Source organism: Gadus chalcogrammus, unplaced genomic scaffold (genome assembly GCF_026213295.1).
Source record: "Gadus chalcogrammus isolate NIFS_2021 unplaced genomic scaffold, NIFS_Gcha_1.0 GACHA069, whole genome shotgun sequence".
NCBI lineage: Eukaryota > Metazoa > Chordata > Actinopteri > Gadiformes > Gadidae > Gadus > Gadus chalcogrammus.
In genome coordinates this window covers 589,946-611,293 of record NW_026613504.1, presented here as the reverse complement: position 1 = coordinate 611,293, position 21,348 = coordinate 589,946, and the positions used below count along the sequence as shown (strand labels likewise).

Genomic DNA, 21,348 nt, shown 5'->3' with positions numbered 1-21,348 from the left:
CTCATATATAGTTATATATAACTATATATAATTATAAAGTGATTTCCTCTGATCTGGTTTGTACTGTACGACGGTGTACACACTTGAAAGCAGCACAATGAACTGGCATTGTTTTTTTTTGAGAAATGAGCTGTGAACATATATATCTATGGCTGTCTGACAGTCTGAGAATACCTACTCAAGACCCACACAAGATGGCGGCTCCGTGTGCCGCGGCTGAGAGGGGCGTGGCGTATCTAGTGTTCTATATATATCTATGGGAGGTGGCTCGTGTGTGCTTGCAATCGCTATAAATCCCAGGATGCATTTCGCACTCGCAGCAGTACGATGGCGGACAATATGGAGAAGACGCACAACTGTAGCTTAAGTTACTCTTAACTTATATATATTTATATAATATAATAATAATAATAATATAAGATAATATATAAATATATAGAAAGTCGTGTGTGTATAGCTTATACACATGACAGGACACGCATATCTTTTCAATTTTTATTCATTCAGAATATTTACATACTATTTGAAAATGAAAGAGGCTGGGATTTTGTTTTATATCATTTGTTTATATTGTTCAGTAGTATATGCCTAAAGGAGGCCGTAGCACAGTTAACGGACGAGCAGAGGTGGTGACGTCATCGAGTCCGCTGCTGTTCCAATCGCAGGTACGTACTCGCGTGCTCGCAAGTATGTGCTTGAAGTACAGACTTGCCAAGTACGTGCTTGCAAGTCATCGAGTCCGTAGTACGCGTGCTAGGAATTGAGAAACAGCCGCCGTTTCACCGTTTCACCGGGGACTCTCTGGCCGTTTCTACCTTCCACATCGATGAGCCAGTCCCTCCAGTAGCCAACTGCCCGCTCCTCCTCTGACCGGCGTGAGCTCCCTCGAACAGAGTAGTTGACGGCAAACATATTCATCACCTGCTCTGCTGTCAGTGGGGCAGGGGGTCCACCTGAAAACAGCCTTCTCAAAGCAGTGCTCCCTACTGCCGCCTGCAGCACCCCCAAGCACTCCAAACCTTGCCGCAATCTTTGAAAGAAATTCCAAAAGATTGTATTAGTGACATTACTACTTGAATAGGAAAACAGTGCCTTTTTACGTTTAAAACATTATTTTAAAAGATTAGGGTCGTGGAATAATTACATTTGGCATTGTTTTAACAAATCCCATGAAAACCTACCTTACTCAAAGTAACAAAGGAAAAATGTATGTGTTTAAATAAAAGAGGTCTTAGTAGTGATCTTGTATCTGATGTTCCTTCTGTGTGTGTAAGATCAGGCAACCCAGTCGCCAAGAAAAAACGTCAGTGGTGTACGTTTCCATGAACACTGGATACGTAGCATTTCAACGTAAAAAATAGCGTGTTATACCTACAGTATCCACGTGTGCCGCTGTGGAGGCGGGTTTCGGGGTTTGGGTTTCACGGCTTTCGCGGCAAATTGTGGACACGATTGTTTAGGGGGGGGGGGGGGAGACTGTTGTTGACCGGGGAGGGGGGGGAGACACGTTTGTTGAGGGGGGACGACCACACACGATTGTGGGTGGGGGGGGGGGGGGGGGACGACACGTTAGTTGAAGGGGGGGGGGGGGGACACGTTTGTTGAGGGGGGGGGAGACACGTTTGTAGGGGGGGGGCACGCTCGACAACGAGAGTTGGTTTTTATTGAACGCTCGACAACGAGAGTTGGTTTTTATTGAACGAGACTTCAACACGGAACAGCTGCTCGAAACGATGGTCACGTCACTCTCGGTGACGGTGTCGACAATAATGAACACACGAACAATGTTAATAGAACAACACACAACCACATAACATCCCGAACCCATTAACCCCACTTAATCCTAACAACAAAACAAGTTAACAAAAGCCCCATTTGTCAACTGAGAACCCCAATTCCCAGAATCCCCCGCGGCTCCGGAACACGGCGTAGCTTATATTAATCTTTATTATCTGAATGGGAAATGCAATATTTTAGGACCGATTCACCGTTAAACGTGTTTCTAACAACATTTCTAGCGAGAAATATACTTTTTAATTGCATAATCTTCAGTCAGTGATTGTGTCTGATCTTTAGTTTTATAGTTATTAGGAGTTGATCGGCTCGCTCGCATGTTTCAACGACGTCAGGTTGCTTTCGCTAAACTAGCAGCTCACGTGCTTCCTGCGTTTGTGTTATTAAACTGTTACTTTATGTAACTTTTAATGATATCATCTTGTTAGAAACACGTATATCTGAGAGCCAACCCAGTCGCCAAAATCATACCTACGTTGACAGTGTACGTTTCGTGAACACTGGATTACGTCGCATTTCAACATAAAATAGCGTGTTATACACACACACACACGCACGCACATGCACAGACACACACACACAAGCACACACACGCACGCACAGACACACAGACACACACACACACACACACACACACACACACACACACACACACACACACACACACACACACACAAACACACACACACACACACACGCACACACGCACACGGTGCATTTCGCTGCTAAAACAACAACAAAAAAATATTCCCTCAAATATTATTACTTTCAAAACGTTGGCCAAAATGGCCAACTTGCTACAATGGCCAATAATATCTGGCCATTGGTGGCCAATAATATCTTTTTTGGGGGGGTAAGAGGACGAACAAGGTGTCCTTCAACATCTACGCTTCCAGGCGATTGCAACGGTGCCACACATGAGCATATTCGAACATGTTTAATGGTAGTAATTAGCAGTCGAAATTGGAGGCCTTAATCAATACTGAGCAGCTATTGATTTGCTTCCCGATAAAGATTTGTCACAAATGACATGTTATTTAGCATCTACACGTTGAGCTGAGTCCAATGACACCAAGAACGACACTCTAGCTAATGGTAACATGTATTTTACATGGTACACCTAGGTCTAGGACATGATCTCGGTGTAGCAAGAGGCCGAGCTTGATCTCATTGGACTCTGCTTAACGTGTAGATGCTAATTAACATGTAATTTGTCAAAAATCTCCATCGGGAAGCAAATCTATAGCTGGTCATTATTGATAAAGGCCTCCAAAATCGACAGCTAATTACTACCCCGAAACATATTCAAATATGATCATGTGTGGCACTGTTGCAATCGTCTCGAAACGTAGATGTCAAAGGACACCTTGTTTGCTCTGTTGCACCACCGGGAACATATTTTCATACTTCTAATGGATTGATTCATATTTTAAGGTTCTCGGAGTGAGACTTTAAGTGGCTGCAGCAGAAGTGTTGAGACGAAAGATGATATCAAGAGATTTATAGAATATTCCCATTCACATTATGATTCTTCGTCGTAACATCCGACCAAACATCCTTTACATTCACAGAGCGAAGATTATGAAAGTCCAGGCTCAGCAAGTGCTCCATCTCGTTGCACCTGCACCCAGCGGCTCGCTTGCAAGATTTTGGCCTGAAGTTCTTCCCAGACCTATACCCTAACAGTCCAATATGCATATCTGAGAATCAGGCCTCTCTTCAATAATGACAAAATGTAATGAGAGAAATACAGATTCACTTTTTGTTATCTCATAAGCGGCGTGGTGCCGGCTCCTTTTGACCTTTTGACCCCAGACTTCAAAGACGTGGCCACAGGCCAGCGGTGTCTACACACATTAAGCCACAAATGTACACCTCCATCCCGCAAAAAATGGGGCCTAGAAACTAACCTCTGTCTTATGTACATTGACTGTACTGTTGGAGGTCACGCCCCTTTTCCAGCCTTTTCGAGATAGCTAGGGATGCTAAAATGTTGACACACATTTCCCGGGGCCCCGAGAACAACATATGCAAGATTTGTAGTTCTAGCCCATAGAGAAAAAAAGTTTTCCCAAATGGACTGTCATTTGGACAAAGCCCCTTCAGAAGTGTTGCCTGCGAGACCTAATGGTTCAGAATGTGGTGGAAAAAAAGTTTTTGAGATAGGAAGGTCCTACCGCCCTGAAATTTGAATACCATATTCTAGGGCCTAACTGGGACCCCCGCACCGAAACTTGGCCCGGTCGGACCCCGAGGGCAGGAAGGGGGGGCCTGCCCTCGGGGTCTAACCGGGCCAAGTCTCGGGCAGGAAGGGCCCCCCCTTCCTCCCCTCGGGGTCCGACCGGGCCAAGTTTCGGTGCGGAGGTCCCAGTTAGGCCCTAGAATAAGGTATTACAATTTCAGGGCGGTAGGACCTTCCTATCTCAAAAACTGTTTTTCCACCACATTCTGAACCATTAGGTCTTGCAGGCTACACTTCTGAGGGGCTTTGTCCAAATGACACTCCATTTGGGAAAACTTTTTTTCTCTAAGGGCTAGAACTCCAAATCTCGGATATGTCGTACACGGGGCCCCGGGAAATGTGTGTAAACATTTTAGCATCCCTAGCTATCTCGAAAAGGTCGGCAAAGGGGCGTGACCTCCAACAGTACAGTAAATGTACATAAGACAGAGGTTAGTTTCTAGTCCCCATTTTTTGTGGGATGGAGGTGTACATTTGTGGCTAAAGGTGTGTAGACACAGCTGGCCTGTGGCCACGTTTTTGAAGTCGGGGATCAAAAGGTCAAAAGGAGCCGGCACCACGCCGCTTATGAGATAACAAAAAGTTAATGTGTGTTTCTCTCATAACTTTTTGTCATTATTAAAGAGAGGCCTGATTCTCAGATATGCATGTTGGATGGCTAGGGTGTTGGTCTGGGAAGAACTTCAGGCCAAAATCTTGCAAGCGAGCCGCTGGGTGCAGGTGCAACGAGATGGAGCACTTGCTGAGCCTGGACTTTCATAATCTTCGCTCTGTGAATGTGAAGGATGTTTGGTCGGATGTTACGACGAAGAATCATAATGTGAATGGGAATATTCTATAAATCTCTTGATATCATCTTTCGTCTCAACACTTCTGCTGCAGCCACTTAAAGTCTCACTCCGAGAACCTTAAAATATGAATCAATCCATTAGAAGTATGAAAATATGTTCCCGGTGGTGCAACAGAGCAAACAAGGTGTCCTTTGACATCTACGTTTCGAGACGATTGCAACAGTGCCACACATGATCATATTTGAATATGTTTCGGGGTAGTAATTAGCTGTCGATTTTGGAGGCCTTTATCAATAATGACCAGCTATAGATTTGCTTCCCGATGGAGATTTTTGACAAATTACATGTTAATTAGCATCTACACGTTAAGCTGAGTCCAATGAGATCAAGCTCGGCCTCTTGCTACACCGAGATCATGTCCTAGACCTAGGTGTACCATGTAAAATACATGTTACCATTAGCTAGAGTGTCGTTCTTGGTGTCATTGGACTCAGCTCAACGTGTAGATGCTAAATAACATGTCATTTGTGACAAATCTTTGGATCCAGATCTCGGGCAACAGCGCAGGGTTGCCAGGTCCTGCAAAAAACGTGCCCCCCACATACCGTTCAAAATCCACCCAAAATGTCCTAGAAGCATCCCAAAAAAAAAAGATATTATTGGCCATTTTGGCCAACGTTTTGAAAGTAATAATATTTGAGGGAATATTTTTTTGTTGTTGTTTTAGCAGCTAAATGCACCGGGTGCGTGTGTGCGTGTGTGTGTGTGTGTGTGTGTGTGTGTGTGTGTGTGTGTGTGTGTGTGTGTGTGTGTGTGTGTGTGTGTGTGTGTCTGTGTCTGTGTCTGTGTCTGTGTGTCTGTGCGTGCGTGTGTGTGCTTGTGTGTGTGTGTCTGTGCATGTGCGTGCGTGTGTGTGTGTGTGTATAACACGCTATTTTATGTTGAAATGCGACGTAATCCAGTGTTCACGAAACGTACACTGTTAACGTAGGTATGTTTTTGGCGACTGGGTTGGCTCTCAGATATACGTGTTTCTAACAAGATGATATCATTAAAAGTTACATAAAGTAACAGTTTAATAACACAAACGCAGGAAGCACGTGAGCTGCTAGTTTAGCGAAAGCAACCTGACGTCGTTGAAACATGCGAGCGAGCCGATCAACTCCTAATAACTATAAAACTAAAGATCAGACACAATCACTGACTGAAGATTATGCAATTAAAAAGTATATTTCTCGCTAGAAATGTTATTAGAAACACGTTTAACGGTGAATCGGTCCTAAAATATTGCATTTCCCATTCAGATAATAAGGCAAGGCAAGGCAAGGCAACTTTATTTATATAGCACTTTTCATACACAAGGCAGACTCAAAGTGCTTCACATATAAACATTGTTATACATTAAAAAAAAGAAAAGAAAACATATGCAAAGAAATGAGTAAAATAGAAAGTTAAAAGGCTTTTTAGTAAGTAAAATTGAAAGTGAGTTAAAAAGGCATTTTAGTAAAATAAAGCTAAAGTATTTAAGATTTAGCAGAAAGCTAAAGCAAACATAAAAGTCTTCAATCTTGTTTTGAAGGTGCTCAGAGTTGGGGCAAGTCTTAAATCCTCAGGGAGTTTATTCCAGCTATTTGTTGCATAGTAACTAAACCCTGCTTTCCCATGTTTCGTGTTTACTCGGGGGATAATTAACAGATTGGTCTCAGAAGATCTTAGTGTTCTAGAAGGCTTATGTAGTGGAAGCATATCAGTTAAATATTTTGGGCCTAAACCATGTAGGGATTTATAGGTTAGCAACATGATTTTAAAATCAATTCTCTGACCTACAGGAAGCCAATGTAACGATTTAAGAATTGGTGTAATATGTTCACATTTTTTGGTCTTTGTTAATACTCTAGCAGCAGCATTCTGAACAAGCTGAAGCTTCCTTAGAGTTTGTTTTGGGAGACCTGTAAGGAGACCATTGCAGTAATCAAGCTTACTAGTGATAAAGGCATGTACAAGTTTTTGTAAGTCTTCTGTGGACATGAGCCCTCTAAGTCTTGCTACATTTTTAAGGTGATAATATGCAGATTTTGTAACTGATTTGATGTGACTTTCGAAATGTAAATCAGAATCCATGATAACCCCTAGGTTTCTGGCTTTGATTGAGGTTTTCAGGGACAGAGAGTGAAGGTGTTGGGTTACTTTAAGCCTTTCCGTTTTAGCACCAAATACAATTATCTCTGTTTTATCCTCATTTAGCTGAAGGAAATTTCGGCACATCCAGTCTTTCACTTGCTCAATGCACTGGCACAGCAGATCTATGGGCCGATAGTCATTTGGTGATAGCGATACATAGATTTGCGTGTCATCAGCATAGCAATGATGGTCAATATTGTTATTATGCATGATTTGCCCTAGTGGGAGCATGTAGATGTTGAATAAAGAGGGTCCTAAGATCGAACCTTGTGGGACTCCACACATCACGTTGGTTGATTCTGATACAAAGTCGCCGATGGAAACAAAGTAGTTCCTATTTTGTAGGTAGGATCTGAACCAATTTAAGACTGTGCCTGAAAGCCCCACCCAGTTTTCTAACCTGTCCAAGAGTATTGTATGGTCTACTGTGTCGAATGCAGCACTGAGGTCTAGTAGCATTAGTATTGAGGTTTTGCCAGAGTCTGTGTTAAGACGGATGTCGTTTACAACTTTAATGAGGGCGGTCTCAGTGCTGTGCAGGGGTCGAAATCCTGATTGGAAGGTGTCATAACAACCAGTTGATGCCAGGAAGTGATTAAGTTGCTGGAGGACAACTTTCTCAATGATTTTACTTATGAAGGGCAGATTTGATATTGGTCTGTAGTTGTTAATAATAGAGGTATCTAGGCTCCGCTTTTTTAAAAGGGGTTTAATAACTGCAGTTTTCAGGGCTTTTGGGAAGTTGCCTGACTGGAGAGAGTTGTTAACTATCTGCAATATGTCTATTGCTAGGCAGTCAAAAACATTCTTAAAGAGGTTGGTAGGTAAAGAATCAAGGCAACAGGTGGATGGCTTTAGTTGTGTAACAGTTTCCACAAGAGTTTTAGAGTCAATAACATTAAAGCATGCCATCCCTGCCACGTTACTTTTGCTTGAACAGGGTGGTAGTCCAACATTTTTGTTTGAAGTGGAGATATTGATGGCGCGTCTGATGCCTTCAATTTTATCAGTATAAAAAGCTGCAAACTCATTGCATTTCTGCGTGGAATGGAGATCAGGTGGAATTTGTGTTGGGGGGTTGGTCAGTCTGTCAACAGTTGCAAATAGGGTTTTTGCATTATTATTATTGGATTTAATGATATTTGAGAAAAATGTTTCTCTAGCACTTTTTAAGTCAGAATTGTAGGCACGGAGGCTCTCTTTGTAGATATCATGGTGAATTTGAAGTTTTGTTTTACGCCAGATGCGTTCAACCTTCCTGCATTCTTTTTTCTGTGCTGTTACAGAGGCAGCTTTTCTCCAGGGTGCCTTTTGCTTTCCAGAAATCGTTTTAACCTTATAAGGTGCAATGACATCCATGATTTTCAAAATTTTCAAATTAAAGTTTTCTACAAGATCATCAGCAGAACATGGGTTGAGAGGCGGTAGTAAGGAGATGGCCTTTCTAAAAAGTACATACGATTCTTCATTGATATACCGTTTTTTGACAGTATTTGATTTTGTCTGTATGTCGGGAATAAAAGATATATTAAAGAAAACACAAAAGTGGTCAGACAAGGAAGGATCAGTCACAGAGAGATCAAAAACATTGAGGCCCTTTGTGATAACCAGGTCTAGAGTGTGGCCCTTACAATGAGTAGTCTCTTTCACATGTTGGGACAGTTCAAATGTGTCCAAAATGGTAAAAAGTTTTTTTGCACACTTGTCATTCAAATCATCAGTATGAAAATTGAAGTCACCAGTTATAACTAGACAGTCAAAGTCTGTGGAGATGCTAGACAATAATTCTGTGAATTCATCGAAAAAATTTGCAGAGTATGTGGGTGGCCTGTAAATAATTAATAGGAGAACTCTGGGGGAGCATTTCAATACAGCACAAAGGTATTCGAATGATGGAAAATCACCAAATAACATCTGTTTCCCCTGAAAATCATTTTTAAATATAACAGCAACCCCTCCACCTCTTTTTCCAGATCTACATGCATCAAAAAAGTTATAGTTGGGAGGAGCTGTCTCTATCAGAACGGTTGCACTGTTATTTTGTTCCAGCCATGTTTCAGTTAAAAACATAAAATCCAGTTTAGAGGTGGTAATAAAATCATTAACTAAAAATTATTTGTTATTAAGAGACCTAACATTAAGTAGACCCATCTTGATGGTGTTGTTGATAGGCTTTAAGGTTGTTTTGGTTTGGAGGAAATATGTAAGAGATTTGTGAGGTTAGCAGTGTGTCTACGTTTCCCTTTGTTTACTCTCTTAGTGGTTATAGCAGGAATGCAAAAGTTGCCATGTTTTGACATAGGCAACCTTGGGTTCAGCAGATTATGCGAAACGTCCTTTATACTTTGTCTACGGCTGAACCCTTTTTTGTCTCAGTAATACTCAGGACTACTATCAGTATAGGGGGCGGGGGGCTGGGGCGCCCTCCGCTTTGGTGTTATCAGCCTGTGGGAATGACCTGGCGATGCTATCATTGACACAGATGCAAGTTTGATGCCTACATATTCCTGTTTCTTAAATTCAGCTGGAAAATCGCAAAGGGAGGAGACAGTGGAGCTGGAGTTGTTGTGGCTATGGGAGAGATGAGGAGGAGGGTGGCCGTTCCTCGCCAAGCCAGCATCAGCGATGGGGGAGGGCACGGTGTCCATGGTGTCGGGCAGGCTGTTGTCTCTCTTCAAGGTCTTTGGTCTGTAATGCAGAGGAGGGGGGTGGCCGTTCCTCGTCAAGCCAGCATCAGCGATTGGGGTAGGCACAGTGTTGATGGCGTCGGGCGGGCTGTTGTCTCTCTTCAAGGTCTGTGGGCTGTCTGCTATCTGTGTGTCAGATAGTGGCAGAGTAGATGTGTGGGGGAGGCTGTAGTCTCGCTTCTTCTCAACCTGTGCTCTGATTGTGGCCTGTGCGTCAGACCATGGCAAGATTGTGGCCTGTGCGTAAAGCGAGAAGAGAAGATTGTCCCTCAACAGTTTTGAGCCTAACCTGTTTGGGTGTAGGCCATCTGCTCTGAAAAGATATTTGCGCCCCCAGAATAAGTTGAAATTGTCAATAAAGCCCCTTCCTCTTTCATTGCAGACTCTGGAAAGCCATGTATTCAGTGCAAGTAGACGACTGAATCTGTTTATTCCCCTGTCAACTGATGGTATGGGTCCACTGATGAATGAGTTGATGTGTATTTTGTCCAGTGTATCCAATAGATCAGTGTAATCCCTCTTCAGAAGTTCTGACTGTTCTCTTTGAACATCATTAAATCCTGCATGCACAATAATCTGTGAGATTTTGGGGTTCTCCAATATGACTTTGGCTAGTTTATGGTTGATATCACTAACCATTCCATATGGGAAGATGCATGTTTTGATCTTCTTACCGGTTATATCCTTGATGGTTGAGTCTCCTATAATCAGAGTGTCTGGTTCATCTGCTTCCTCTGAGATGGGCCCTTGTTGGACGGTGGCAGACACATGCGCAGCCCGCCTCCGTGGCGACTGGTTGTTCCATGTCTGTCCGTACCGTCTGTCCGGACACATTTCAGGGGTCAGGGGTGCACAGGTGGCCGAGGCATGCGCAGCTCGCCTCCATGGCGACTGGTTCATCTTCCGTCTCTGTCCGCACTGTCCGTCCGGACGCATCTCGGGGCTCAGGGGTGCATGGGTGGCAGGCTCGTTCGTGGACTCTTGAAGTGGCAGGAACCGGTTCTTCAGTGGCAGGGTTAATTTCAGTGACGGGCTAATCCGGCTGATAACTTTAGCTTTGGGTAGTTTAGCATTTGGCGTTGAGTGATCTTGTTGATTCACTTTGGTATGTTGTTTTGGCTTAGCGCCGACTCTGTGCCAGTGAAACGCAGCTGGAACTGTCTCTCTCTTGTCCAGCTTCGGGAAGGATACAGTGTAGCTTTGATCATCTTGCTGTATCTGAGTGAGCTCAGCAAACTCACCCATCGGCACTGTATCCTGTAGGGGTCCTTTGCATTTTTCTAATGCTGCTAGTCTCGTTTCAATTAAAGCCACCCTCTGTTGCATTTTGGTGCAGTCTGTGCATTTCCCAGTCTCCGTGCCTGAGATATCCGAGTACAGAGGCATGTTGGCGATAGGAAAGTCCAAGGCTTTTTCTGCGGTCTGATCCGGGAGTAAAAAGTGCCAAAATGTATTGTTGAATCGAGCGATGGAGGATGACGAAAACAAACTATATACTGTTAGGTATTATGATCATGAAATAAAATAAGATAAAGTAGATCTAAATGATGAATTAAGTAGTTTTTTCCAATGCCTAGCGGAGCTAAGATTAATAAAGATCATACACATTCACTGACTGAAGATTATGTAAGGAAAATGTACATTTCTCGCTAGAAATGTCATTAGAAACGCGTTTAATGGTGTATCTGTCCTAAAATATTGCATTTCCCATTCAGATAATAAAGATTAATATAAGCTACGCCGTGTTCCGGAGCCGCGGGGGATTCTGGGAATTGGGGTTCTCAGTTGACAAATGGGGCTTTTGTTAACTTGTTTTGTTGTTAGGATTAAGTGGGGTTAATGGGTTCGGGATGTTATGTGGTTGTGTGTTGTTCTATTAACATTGTCCGTGTGTTCATTATTGTCGACACCGTCACCGAGAGTGACGTGACCATCGTTTCGCGCAGCTGTTCCGTGTTGAAGTCTCGTTCAATAAAAACCAACTCTCGTTGTCGAGCGTTGAATAAAAACCAACTCTCGTTGTCGAGCGTGCCCCCCCCCCCTACAAACGTGTCCCCCCCCCCCCCCCCCCCCCCCCCTTCAACTAACGTGTCGTCGCCCCCCCCCCCCCCCCCCCCCCACAATCGTGTGTCGTCCCCCCCCCCTCAACGAACGTGTCTCCCCCCCCCCCCCCCCCCTCCCCGGTCAACAACAGTCTCCCCCCCCCCCCCCTAAACAATCGTGTCCACAATTTGCCGCGAAAGCCGTGAAACCCAAACCCCGAAACCCGCCTCCACAGCGGCACACGTGGATACTGTAGGTATAACACGCTATTTTTTACGTTGAAATGCTACGTATCCAGTGTTCATGGAAACGTACACCACTGACGTTTTTTCTTGGCGACTGGGTTGCAACCGGAGTAGGGGAGCGATCTGGTAAGTGATCTCCTGTATAACCCACTGTTACGACTGTGGTCGTAGTTTTTTTATTCAGTTGCGTTTGTGTGTGTGGCTTTGTGTTTCTTGTCAATCTCCTATGTAAATAGGAATGTGCCATTCCTGGGTGGGGATTGGTCCACTCATTTCGGCCGGGGACGGTGATTGGCCGAGGCAGGAAACCCCAACAGGAATAAAAGGAGTCAAGATGGCCACCGTGGCAGCCAACACTTCCATCCTCCTCCTCTCCCAACAAGCCACACGTTTACTAAGTACTGTATTTCAGTTTAGAAGTTTCTCTGTGAAATAGTAGGGTTGGGCTGCTATTTCGGTGTGTATTGTTTTCTCTTGTTTTTATTAGAAAGGGAGCTGAGTTGATTGTTGATTGTCCATTTTGTTTCAGATAGGGACGTTTTGTTTGTTATTTTGGCCTGGCCCCACTCTGAAGCCTACCTTACTTACGTTGATAATATTGTGTGAATAAATCCTGTTTTCAGTTAAAACTGAATAACGTGTGCTCGTGGCTACTTGGGAGTTGGGGAAGTTGGGGGTTTTCCATGTTGCGTCCTAGGCCCCTAGAATGGGGTGTAACACCCTCCCTACCTGCTTGACCTGGTTTATGCAGTGCATTAAGCAGACACTTTTCATATTAAATGAATCTACATATTGGGCTAAAATGATCAAAACACTTACTGTTGGAGAGGGACATGTAGTCTCTTGTCCAAATAGAATTTGAGAGCAGACTCCAGAACCTCATCCCTGTCTGACATCGTTCTGATGACTGTCAGGGACCCCAATAGCGCCAGATTTGAGGCCGCACTGGCTATAGCAGCATGGACCTCCAGTATTGTTGATGCCTGTTGAATCTGTAAGGAAAAGATATTTATTGAGTCCTTAAGAAATAATGACACAACTCTGACAAGTAAGTTCCATCAAATGGGTTAAAATGTATTAGACAACCAGTATGTTCAAATTACTTGACATATTTTTGAAGGTGGATCCATTAATCATCTGAACTGTGCAAGCAAATTATTATATGGTCTTCAAAAGGAGGAATATTTCTTTCATTCATTTTTAACTTGCCTTCAGGATCTGACTCCTCAGTTCCTCGTCATCGATCTCCATCACATCAACAGGGGGAGCTGGTTCCCCTGTGAGCTGGCAGAGCAGTCTCGCAGAAAAGACATAGGGCCCCACTCCTCCATGAACAATACAAATGGCGATCATCTTGCCAATGCTGACATAGGTCCCCCGGTTAAGTCCTGAAAGTACAAACAACATTTTAAATATTGTAGGAAAGTTTCAAAGTTTTATAATATACTGGTACCTGAGGTTGAAAACCAATATAACTTTGCTAGGATATCTTATTACCTTGTACATGTTTGGGCCATTTTTTTATATCCGTGTGTGTGTCTGCACTGTCCTGTCGTCAACATACCAATGGAATCCAGGCTGAGGTGCTTGCTGTCTTCTGGTCCTACAAAGAATCTGGATGCCAGAATTGCCCTCATAAGAAGGGTTAGAAACTCCCTTGTTGGTCCCCCAGTGTCGACGGAACCTTCTCTGGACCCGTCTAGTGTGTCCATGAACACCACATCTATTTTAAATGTCGGGTTAAATGCCCTCCTCTGTACCGTTCTAATTGCAGTCTGCAAAATGCCTGACCTAACTATGTTGAAACAGTTTGCAGTTGGTGTCAGCTCGGCTACATTTGCCCGTAGTGCCTGCAAGATATTTTTGATGCCGTGCAGGGAATCTGATCTGGGTTGTGGAGAGGAGCCGGGTGGAGAAAGGGATCTAGGTTGTGGAGAGGAGCCGGGTGGAGAAAGGGATCTGGGTGGAGAAGGGGATCTGGGTGGAGAAGGGGATCTGGGTTGTGGAGAGGAGCCGGGTGGAGAAGGGGATGCAGCCACCCTCGTCACTGCAATGGGTGAATGCTATAAACATAAAATAATAGTGTGTGGTCAGCAAAATCAGTCACATATATTTGAACAAACAAACCAGACTACAGACACTTGCATCTTGACCCATGCAGCTTTGTATTTTTAGGTATATATACTGTATATGCTGTATATTACGGCTGTCAAACATATTAATAATTAATTAATTATTCAGATTAATCACAGGGTAGCTGTGGATTAATCATGATTCATAGTGATTAATCGCCATTCGATATGCAGCTCTGGAAAAATTGAGAGACCACTCCAAATGTTCAGTGTCTCGTTTTGCTATTTATCAGCATATGTTTGAGTAGAATGAACATTTTGGTTTTATACTATAAACTACTGAAAACATGTCTACCAAATTCCCAATAACAATATAGTCATTAAGAGCATTCCCATTAAGTAATGTAGAGATGAAGATTTAAGAAAAATCCAGAATGGTCTCTTAATGTTTAACAGAGCTGTATGCCCAAAAAGTTCTAATTTTCTGTATACATTGGTGTGCCGTGTTCTTTTTGGAAAAAGTCTGCCGAGTCAGGATCGCTTTAACTCACTTTATTTAGCAAAGGTTTGGACTAACATACATGAAGCAAAAGGAGGGGAATTGTACAAACACATGTGGAGATACACTTAGTAGGGCATTCAAAATAATGCTTTACCTGGATGGGAGCGTTCTAGCCCCCTGGGCTATGGGTTGTAACTTTAATACTGGGCAGGCGTGGACTTAGTAATGTGCTCTGATTGGCTAAGCATGGTGCTGAACTCCCGCCTCTCTGGATGTTGTATGTGTCTCTATGCTGCCTCCTTGTGGCTATGTGTTGGCATTGCAACATGCTTTGTGGTATGGTGCTGACCCCTGGTGGCTATGTGTTGGCATTGCAACTTTGTTTGTGGCTATGTGCGGGAATTACACTTGTTCTTGTGGCCTTGAGCATCTGGGTCACTCGAACATCTTGACCACTCGTATCTCTAGAATTGACACATGATGAATGGCCTCCTTTGTGAGCTGGACGCCTCCCTATGCTCCGGATCCCTCCTTAGCGTGATAAAGAAGACTCTTTTAATTGGTAAGGGCATATGGGGCCTTTGGTATAAATGTGTGAATTACGTTACATGGCTATGTGTGGGAAATACACTTGTTCTTGTGGCCTTGAGCATCTGGGTCACTCGAACATCTTGACCGCTTCTATCTCTAGAATTGACACATGATGAATGGCCTCCTGTATGAGCTGGACGCCTCCCTAGGCTCCGGATCCCTCCTTAGCGTGAGAAAGAAGACTCTTTAATTGGTAAGGGCTTGGTATGAATGTGTGAATTACGTTACAGGTGTAGGAACCGAAAACAGAATAAAAGGGGGTGGATATATCACTATCTATAAATCAAGGAAATACTGTCCTTGATTGGCCCTTCAGTATATACCTGGCCAGAGACTGACAGTCATTTTTCTCATTTGTCATTGCAATTTTTTATTTTTTTATTTGTGCGTTGCATTTGTGCTGCGATCACTGCCGAAAATCCAACAAAGCAGACAATGTTTCTCCTCCTGTTGCTCAAGGTCAGTATGGTTGTAATTACTATGCCTTTCTTCTTGTAGCACTTTAACTCCCATTCCTATGGATTAGATTTAATTTGAATAACTCATAGATCTCGCTTGCTTTACCGTTTGCTCTTCAATCCTGGGTCAGGTCTACTTCTCGATCAGACAAGTCCTGTAAACATTTCTAGAGTTAAAAAAATGCTGGACCTTATTAACTGGGGTGCACACAGTTAAGTATACTTTCCAATCTGTTAACCCTTCAGAAGTTTTAGTGAATTAAATACATATGCCTTCTAATCATAAATTATGTATGTTGGCTATGGAGAGAAAACAATGTAGAATTTGTATTTACTGGATCAATTTTTCATCCTTACTATAAGTTGGTATCTAATTTATGTGCCATTTTATTGTACTATTTCATTTACTTTATGTCACAGATAATAACAGCTTAGTTAAGTAAACTTACCAGCATTCCTTCATCCTCATCACTTGTCTGATTTGATGTTTCAGATGCATAAAGGGAGAGATTACACACAAAACAATAGTTATAATTTATTTGTATTGTGCACTTCAAATACATTACTAAGTGCATGACCATTTCTCATGTATGCAGAGAAAGGGTAAACACCACTAATTACTTTCTCATGGAACTCACCAAGTCCTTTTCTTCCTCATTCTCAATGTCACTCTATGAAATATGGAAAAAAAAAAATACAACATTGAAACATCTATTTTTTAACAACAGAAAAATTCAATAAAGAACAATACTTAACCTCAGGGCGAATATATAGAGCCGAACGACCCAACACTCCACCGGACCGTAATTGTTCAGGGGTTTTCTCCTCAAGGGAGATAAGGACCCTATGGTGGTTAACTTTGCATAACTGAAAGTTTCTCCTCTCCATTTGGGGGTCAATTTACGTCAAGTATGCGACAAAGCCAGCAGCAGTCAGGCCCTTTGGAACCTGCCATGTTTTAACAGGTTCAGCTGAAAAACGCATGCAAAACAACAACAAGGTCAAATGGATTCTGGGTTAATAATACAATGAGAATTCATCTAATAGAACATGAAAGACTAATTTGTTTATTACCTTGCCGGCAGTTGAAAAGCAACTGATGATTCTGCAACAGGCAAATCCTCATGGACCATGTGCTCTGCTGCTGAATAGTCCTTAATGACACAAAAAAGAGAACATGCACACAACATAGTACAGTTCAAATCTTGTTTTAAAAATAACACATTTCATATAATATCAATCAAAATCAGTCCTTTGATTCTTCACTGTATTATAATAATTAGGGCTGTCAAATTAACGTGTTAATTTCGATTAATAATGATTTGACCTGTTGTTGGACTTTCTGACCTGTGAAACCTACACATGTTGTAGTGCCGTACTGAGACGGATGGTTGGGTTTTTCTAATCGACGAGATGAGGTTTTGTATCTGTGGGGGTTGTTCCAACTCCGACCTCCTGTCCGACCATCTCCGATTTCACAGTTTCCCCGATCGGAGAAAGGATGGAGCAGGCTTTCGAGCCTGCAAACCCTCACGTTAGTTGTACTCACTCGTTCTCCAGTAGGGGCATACACACGACCTCTTTGACGCCAGGGTTGTTGGCCTTTTCACTGGAGCAGCGCTGAAGGTCCCAAGTGGCCAGGCGCACCGCGGCCCGGCCGTCCCGCGGGCCCGGTGCCACGCGGGGCCGCAGGGACACCATCTGCGTGGGTCCTCCCAGCGGGAGGTTGAGGTCGTCGCTCCGGAGGCTGAACGAGGTTGGGCTCGGATGGGACCGACCCGTGTAGGTCAGCCCGCCGTTGGTATTGGTGGACGGAGTTCTTGAGCGCTCCACAAACACCTGGAAACGGATCTTGTCCAGTAGGGAGCAGTTTATGTGATCGACCCGAACCAGGTCCTCGATGCTCTTGAACGGACCGTGTTGGGTCCGATAGGCGACAATGTTCCGGGCGATTTTCTCCGTGATGCCGCGGATGCTCATGAGCTGCGGCGGGGTGGCGGTGTTGATGTTCATGCCGCTGCAGGAGGACATATGCTCCGGGTCTCTCCGCAGGGAGGACGGGTAGTGCTGCGACGAACTGGTCCTACTCGACACGCAGATCTCCACTTTAATAATCTCCAGTTTGGTGGCGCCTATCCCACTCACCAGCGCTAGGTCCTCCACCTTCTTGAAGCCCCCGATGCAGTCCCGGTACTCCACGATGCTCCGCGCCACGGGGCGGTTGACACCGGGCAGGGTCATGAGCTCTTCCTCCTTGGCCGTGTTGATGTTCAGCCGCTCCTGGTTCACCATAATTCTCCTGACACCACAACTCTATCTCCCTCCTATTGCCATGGTGTCTCCCCCTTTTAGGTGGTTGCTGTTCTCCCTCACGGCTAGCTGGCTCAAAATTGTACGGAAGTGGTCCGAAACTGTTATCCATTGTTGTTATGTTGCCTATGTAGTCTATGATGATTAGAACGTCCGTCTACCAATTCCTACGTCACGCTCGAAAACGAGCGTTTGAGATGCGGAAGTAAAATTGTATCACAAAAACGGCTCAAGATGCCACTTGTAGTGTCGATTTATTAATGAAAACTAAATAATCGTGTATTCAAATTTTTTACCTATATGATTCTTCACTGCAGTATCTAACTTCCAATACGCACTTTAACACTAGAAAGACCAGGCCTTTGACTATCTTATGAGATCTGTTTTCGGGAATGAGTAAATCTGCCCTTAACGTTATGAACATCGACTCTCCCTTGACTGCTAGACCATTACTGGTCCAGATTTCCTTATAGCCATATAATCTTCTGGTAAGGGAGATTCCCTTTTGGAGTACCTTGTAGCTGGACGTCAGGGGATAATAGCCCTCCTTGTACCCAGGATGGGTAAGCCACGATGCCTGAGACCACGCCTGGCAGGCATAACCTCTTTGGTAGCTTCCGTCTGGTTTGGTACCTACGCACATGTACTTTTCTGCCTGGTAGACCCGGTCCGCCCTGGTCCCACAGGGCAGCATCTCACAAAAATTCAGCTCAATTCTCATACTTTCTATCCCTCGACAGTACCTTAACGAGACCTGACCTGTTGTTGTTGGTTTGGGCGGTGGGTAGCTGGCGATGTTGTCTCCCGCTCCTTCTTGGAACAGGACTACCAGAAGGAATCCTACCAGGTACCTTCCCAGGGGCACGCTTTGGCCCATCGTCTTGGAGTGGGGCGTGTTTGTCCTTGGCTTGGAGTGCAGCTAGGTCGGTCAGGGTCTCAGTCCACGATCTGCCGGGGGTATCTGCTTTGCGGCACCGGCTCAGGTGGTGCCACTGGGCCCCACGTCGGTCCTCTACAGAAACAGAAAAGGGTGTGGCCAAGAGTACCTTGTATGGCCCCTCCCACCGGTCTTCTAGGTTCTTTCAATGGTGTTTTTTCACCCAGATCCACTCGCCAGGTGTCACCGACGTTGGTGAAGGGTCCTCTGGTTCGGACGGCTTTTGGTCTGTGATCTGGGAATACAACCTTAAAGAAGCTTGAGTTAGTGCTTGCAGGTACTCCTGCAACTTCATCAAACCTGTCAGATGGGGGTCCTTTGAGCCTGTATGGTCCTTGCATGGGACGTCCTGTGACTAATTCATGGGGGCTGAGAAGGGTGGTGTTAGAGGGAGAGGATCGTATGGCCATTAATGCTAATGGCAGAGCTGTCACCCAGGTCATCTTTTTTCCTGCTGTCTTTTCTTCAACTTTCCCTGTCAGCTGATTCACCTGCATGCGTCCTAAGGTTCGAGTTTCTACCTCCTCGGTGCTGTCTCTAGATTTCTCCAGTCTATTGATTCTGAGTATTTTTGCTAATTGATTTTTAATTGTCTGGTTTGCTCGCTCTACCAGGCCTTGCGATTGGGGGTGATATACTGAGCCGAATCTGTGTTTGAGTCCTATGTATGTTTTCAGCTCCTGAAGGTGGGCGTTGGCGAAGTGGGTACCATTATCTGAGCAGATAAGCTTTGGGTATCCCCAGCGGGGAATGAGTTCCTGTGTTAACCATTTGATGACTGTTTTCCCGTCCTCTCTTTTAACCGGAATTGCTTCTCCCCATCTAGTGAACCTGTCGACGGCTACTAACATAAACCGTTTTCTGTCAACTCTGTTCTCTTGTCCCATATCTGTGAAATCAATGTAGATTTCTTGAAATGGGAGCTGGGGCACGGGGAATTGTCCTTTGGTTATCTTGAATCCCCGCCTTTGGTTACAGGCTTGGCACGTTTGACAGTCCTGGACATACTGGTCGCACACAGCTTTGAGGGCTAGATGCCACCAGTATCTTTCAATCCTTTCCCGGGTCTTGGCCTTTCCTTCGTGTGCCAATCCATGCTCCTTCCTTAGAAGGAACAGCAGGGCCTTGGAGGAGACAACCGGCTTTCCAGTGGAGGAGTAGTATATTCCATCCGGGCTCTCTCTGGCCCCTTTTCCTCTCCACGCCGATTTCTCATAAGGTCCTGCTCCTCCTTGCATTTCTCCTCCTTGCATTTCTTTCATCTGTTAATCTGGGTCCAGGGCTGTTTCTTCATTGACCATCATCTGGTGTACCACCGGGGTGTATCCTCCTTCTTTTAGATGTTCTACAGGGACGTATCCGCCTGCCTTCTTAGCTGCTTCATCCGCCGCGTGGTTTCCTCTTGCCTCTGTTGTTTGTGTTTTCTGATGTCCTCGGCAGTGCATGATGGCTACTTCTCGAGGTAGTTGGGCTGTTTTGGCTAACAGCAAGATTAGATCTGTGTGTTTTGCTTTGGTATTAGCACTGGTGATCATCTGTCTGTTTATCATTTGTTGTCCGTTTAGGTGGGCTAGCTCGTATGCATAATTGGAATCGGTGTAGAGATTTAGCGTTCGCCCCTTGGCTATCCGTAGACCTTCACACATAGCATATAGTTCGGCTCTTTGTGCTGAAGCGGGCTGTCCTTTTTGTGCTATTGTTTGCAGCAAGTTTTCAGTCGCCTGTAGGCAAGCTTCCTTTGTTTCAGCTGCCACGAGGAGGTCGTCCACGTATTGTATCAGGACAGTGCCAGAAGGGAGATCCAGTCCTGCAAGGTCCTCCTTGAGGCAGGTGTTGAAGATGGTGGGGGTGCTTCGGAAACCTTGTGGCATCCTTGTGTATGTGTATTGTTGTCCTCTATATGTGAAAGCGAAGAATTGTCTTGACTCAGTGGCCAAAAGGATGCAGAAGAATGCATTGGCGAGATCCACCACCGTGAACCATTGATGTTCAGAGCTCACAGGATTTAGGGCCACGTATGGGTTAGGGACCTTCTCCGGGGGGGCTATGGTCCGAATGTTGATGGCCCTCAGGTCATGCACCATCCTCCAGGTCAGCCCATCAGCTTTTCTCACTGGCAGGATCGGTGTGTTCTGAGGTGGTCTTCTCCAGCACACCTGCTTCCAGCAGGCCCGTTATGGTGTTCTTGATTCCCTCCTCCGCCTCTGGCTTTATCTTGTATTGATGTCGCCATTCTGGGCGATGAGGGTTTTTCACGTTCACCACAATGTTTTGCTGCGGGGTGTGTCCCACATCATACGGTCCATTTGCCCACACCGTCTCCTTAATGCGTGAAAGCATGGTGGTCACTTCTGGGTCTTCTGGGTCGTCGCTCCTGGTGTTGTCGTCGTCGATCACCATCCGATGTCTGTCCACTCTTCGGCCGATCGCCTTGTTTGTGGGACAGATATTTGTTGTCTGTGGATTGCCATTCACGGACCGCCTGTGCTCTTTTT

General features: G+C 44.7%; 2 protein-coding genes across 3 annotated transcripts; both read right to left on the bottom strand.

The window, feature by feature from the left end:
- Positions 1 to 487: 487 nt before the first annotated feature.
- LOC130378188 (G2/M phase-specific E3 ubiquitin-protein ligase-like) lies at positions 488 to 14,039 on the bottom strand. 2 transcript variants are annotated; one of them, XM_056585078.1, is made up of 4 exons: positions 13,548 to 14,039; positions 13,193 to 13,371; positions 12,803 to 12,975; positions 488 to 1,030 (listed from the first exon to the last, which is right to left on the bottom strand). In XM_056585078.1, exons 1-4 carry the CDS (start codon positions 13,693 to 13,695, stop codon positions 754 to 756), a joined length of 777 nt encoding a protein of 258 aa, XP_056441053.1. In that variant the 5' UTR covers positions 13,696 to 14,039; the 3' UTR covers positions 488 to 753. The 2 variants fall into 2 exon arrangements, with proteins under 2 accessions (XP_056441053.1, XP_056441054.1); XM_056585079.1 differs by having other exon boundaries at positions 13,481 to 14,037.
- On the bottom strand, positions 9,203 to 11,279 carry LOC130378189 (uncharacterized). The gene is made up of 2 exons (XM_056585080.1): positions 10,370 to 11,279; positions 9,203 to 9,696 (listed from the first exon to the last, which is right to left on the bottom strand). The coding sequence occupies exons 1-2, from the start codon at positions 11,079 to 11,081 to the stop codon at positions 9,683 to 9,685; spliced, it is 726 nt and encodes a 241-aa protein (XP_056441055.1). The 5' UTR covers positions 11,082 to 11,279; the 3' UTR covers positions 9,203 to 9,682.
- Positions 14,040 to 21,348: the final 7,309 nt, after the last annotated feature.